The sequence below is a fragment of the Propithecus coquereli genome, unplaced genomic scaffold (assembly GCF_000956105.1).
Source record: "Propithecus coquereli isolate 6110/MARCELLA unplaced genomic scaffold, Pcoq_1.0 Scaffold15, whole genome shotgun sequence".
NCBI lineage: Eukaryota > Metazoa > Chordata > Mammalia > Primates > Indriidae > Propithecus > Propithecus coquereli.
Window position 1 is genome coordinate 3,396,048 of NW_012139413.1, and position 4,043 is coordinate 3,400,090.

At 32.6% G+C, this 4,043-nt stretch overlaps 1 protein-coding gene across 1 annotated transcript in view; it reads left to right on the forward strand.

The window, feature by feature from the left end:
* MYNN (myoneurin) overlaps positions 1 to 2,282 on the forward strand; it is a 20,042-nt gene extending 17,760 nt beyond the window's left edge. The window contains exons 7-8 of the mRNA XM_012640162.1: positions 60 to 146; positions 1,869 to 2,282. Of these exons, the coding sequence (XP_012495616.1) occupies positions 60 to 146; positions 1,869 to 2,131 (350 nt within the window). The 3' untranslated portion in view covers positions 2,132 to 2,282. The remainder of the gene's footprint in view (positions 1 to 59; positions 147 to 1,868) is intronic.
* Positions 2,283 to 4,043: the final 1,761 nt, after the last annotated feature.

The following is a 4,043-nucleotide window of genomic DNA, read 5'->3' on the forward strand; positions in this document are numbered from 1 at the left end:
GTGTCTTAGCTAACAGCTTTTAAATATTGAAGTTTTAAACTTTTAAAATTGTTTTTCAGGAGAAAGACCATTTATCTGCGAATTATGTGGAAATTCTTATACAGATATTAAAAATTTAAAGAAGCACAAAACAAAAGTCCATTCTGGTAAATGCTTGTTGTTTTTTTTTTTTTTTTGGTAAATGCTTGTTGTTTTTTTTTTTTTTTTAAATTTGGTGCTCTCACATTGATGCTGTTCCTTAAAATGTTAAGATGTATATTTAAACAGTTTAAATTAAATGTCTATTTAAAAACTAGATATATAAATATGAGGAAAGTGGCTTTAGAATTTGTACAAAAGTTCACCCAGGATTTCTTTTCATATTGAGCTTCTAATAAAAAATCCTTGAAATATTTTTCTTTAAAAACCTGACTCATGAACAATTTCAAGAATGAAGGAATATAGAAGCAAGCTATGTAGCACTGTCCCCCATACCAGAGTCTGGGTAACCCAGGGTTTACTGCAGTTATTATGAAGAAAAGGGTTATCATGAACACTAGTCAGAAGTGTATAAGAAAATAAGGAAATGGGTAGCCCCACATTGTTATAATATATAAAAATGGAAAGCCAGACTACAAAGTTTTAGGTCCATTGCTTAAAAGAAATCCTTGAAAAAATTTCACTGTGCTTACCATTTTATTGTGTGATGATTAGAAATGACACTAGGCTTCTTTGGTATATAAAGATAATAGTAAGTTTCTTATGATAAACATAAACATCGTAGATATTAAGTTAGAAACTCAAAACTGCAGTGAGTCATTAATTCAGCAACTATTTATTAAGTTCCTATAAAGTACATATAACTATGGGGAATATGAAGTTGAACAAGGCATACATAGTCTTGGTCCTCAAAAAGCTTGTGTGAGACCAGAAATCTAAATAAATAATTACAAGGGAAAATGTAGGCCTTAATAAATGCAAAAGTGCTAAAAAGAAGATATTAAATATTTCTTTGGTGATTATTAGAAAAGGCTTAATTTTAGGGCACTTCAAGGGTGGGTAGAGAAGAGTTCAAAGTATGGAGATGGGGAATGGAGGGTTTATTCCAGGCAGAGAACATTGTGAAGAGTCACTGGGACAAGAAAACACAGGCTGTATTCTTGGCTGGTTGAACTGAAGAATAGTCTGGGAAGAATACAGAGAATTATAATTTTATGAAAGCAAATAAACAGTTTTGTCTGTATTTAACGAAGATGGTGAAACTGAAATCTTTGGACTAACAGGCATGTTAAAGCTAGTGGAAAATTTGAAGGCAAAAGTATATCTTTAATCAGTATGACAATTGCTTCCTTGAGTAGAGCAGAATTTCTTACCTCTAAAAATATATGAAAGTGCCATACTTCTGAAATTGAACTCACAGAATAGTATGAACTACTCATTAAAACATTGAAAGAACATTAAACATTCAATGAGTAACTTAAGAGTATTTCTTAAGGTGTATCACTATTCAGTATTTTGAAGGAGTTAGAGAAGTATAACTTGACGTTTACTGTCAAGGAATGTACAGTCTAGTTGAAGATTCAAGGCATACCTGAGTAGAATGTTAAATAGCAAAAAGAGAGATGAAAATTGGCAAATGTGTGATAAAATACATAAAAAACAGCTCACCCTGTTTCATTCTTAGAATGATTAAGTCCATTTTTATAGTGGAGTTAATACTTGAATCTAGCCTTGAGGCCCAGATTGAATTTGTGTAGATATTGAAGAGGGCATATCGGCAAGAAGGAACAGATTTAGTAAAGGTGTGGAAGTTGGAGTATAGTTCTGGAAATCTACCTCAGGGATTTTGTTTTGTTTTTAAGACATAAATTTTTCCCCTTCCATTTTAGGTGCAGATAAAACTCTAGATTCCAGTGTGGAGGATCATACTGTGAGTGAACAAGATTCCATACAAAAAAGTCCTTTATCAGAAACTATGGATGTGAAGCCTTCTGATGTGACTTTACCACTAGCTCTTCCACTTGGGACTGAGGACCACCACATGCTTCTGCCTATCACAGATAATCAGTCTCCTATATCAGATACGTTGTTGAGGTCAACTGTGAATGGGTATTCAGAACCACAGTTGATTTTTTTACAACAATTATACTGACTTTGTGAGGAATATGGAATTGCTAAGACATCCCTGGTAATAAACATAAACATCCCTGGTGAGGTGCATATATTCATATTAAATTCCCATTCATTTGAGTTGTGACCATTTTTCATTGACTAAAGTAAAAGCACCTGATGCTGCATCATAACGGCAATACTTGTTTTGATTTTTGGCTTTTATATCTAGACCTAGACTTACACATAACTTTTTAAGGAATGAATTATACTACACTAGCACTATTTTGTGTGGATAAGTTTTATTTTCTTTTACAGCTGCCTTAATTCCCTTTTACTTTGCATTTTTTAAAAGGAGATCTTGTTTTGTTGCCCAGGCTGGAGTGTAGTGGTGCGATCATAGCTCACTGCAGCCTTGAAGTCTTGGGCTCAATTTATCTTTCCACCTCAGCCTCCTGAATAGCTGGGACTACAGGCACGTGTCACCACACCCAGCTAATTTTTTATCTTTTTGTAGAGATGGGGGTCTCTCCCAGGCTGGTCTTAAACTCCTGGCCTCAAGTGATCCTCCTGCCTAGGCCTCCCAAAGTGTTGGGATTATAGGTGTGAGCCACTGCACCTGTCCTCTTTTTACTCTTCATTTACTCAAGTACAATCAGTCAGTTTATGTGATTCAGTTTTGACCTGTGGGATTTTTTTATTTTCCTTCCCTCAAAATTTAAGCAAAATCTATGATAGTATCAGCCCAAGGGTGTTGCTATTTGTAAGCCCCATAGACCAATACATAAAACTATGGGGAAAAAATAAAATTTCCTATTTCTGTCTATGAAAATTTAGGGACTGAATAAGAATTGTGCTATTTCTCTATTACTGTATTCATTAGAGGCAGCTTTTCTAATGAAAAAGAAATGTTTCTCTTAAAAGCTAGAAAACTGCATGGAAATTTTTGTTCATTTAGAACTCAGTATTCTGGAGGACACCAGTGGTCAGTACTTTTGGTTTGAGTTATTTGAGACTATATTTTCAAAATGAATTTTAGATACATATTTGGTATTTTTATCTTGACAAAGATAGTTTCAAAATTGATTCAATTTATGTTTTATTAGGTTTCTAGATTACTGGAGATGAGAAAAATATACTGAGTTTTGAAAAATTTTGATAAGCCTCATACCTGTTATGTACTTTTCAAAATAAAAAATTCTAAAAAGATTTTTCTAGGTATAAACATAATGCATACTAGAAATTACTTGGCTTCTAAATTTGATATACTGCATAGAGAGTTAAGAAATTAACTCCAATTATAAGTAAACATTTTGGGTTAGCAGAAAGCCAGTTTATTAAATATTTTATATTTGAGTTTTCTATAAACTTTGGGGTTTTTTTACATTTTATAAATTAAACCACAACTTTTAGTTGTTGTTGTAATTTGACAATGGTCTTTTTCCTTTCAAATGAATGTAGAAAATTCAGTATTACCCTGACATTTGCTACCACTCTTCCCCATCTCACTTTTCTCACATATTAATTTATTTCACTGCTTGACCTTCAGACATGAAATTATCAGTTCCACAAAGTTAGTGCCTATAAATACTGATCAAACACCATGGTGGTATCATTTCTTATCTTTGCCATGCATTAGCCATAGCTTATTTGTTTTCTGGTTTTAAACTATACCTGTAATAAAGTTAATGTGTTTTTTATTGGTATTGATTTCTTTAATTGTGATTTTTCTCTATTTGAGGTCCAAGTCATAGGAACCGATTAGAGAACATAATAAATACATTTAATTCTTATAGACTGTAGAAATCTTCACCATTTCATAGCATGCACAGTATATTCATAATAAACTGCCACCAGTGGGACTGACTTAATATAGTAAAATCAAGCTTGAAGTACCATCTTTGTATAATACAAACTTAATATTTGATTATTTAAGAAATCTAATTATGCATGTG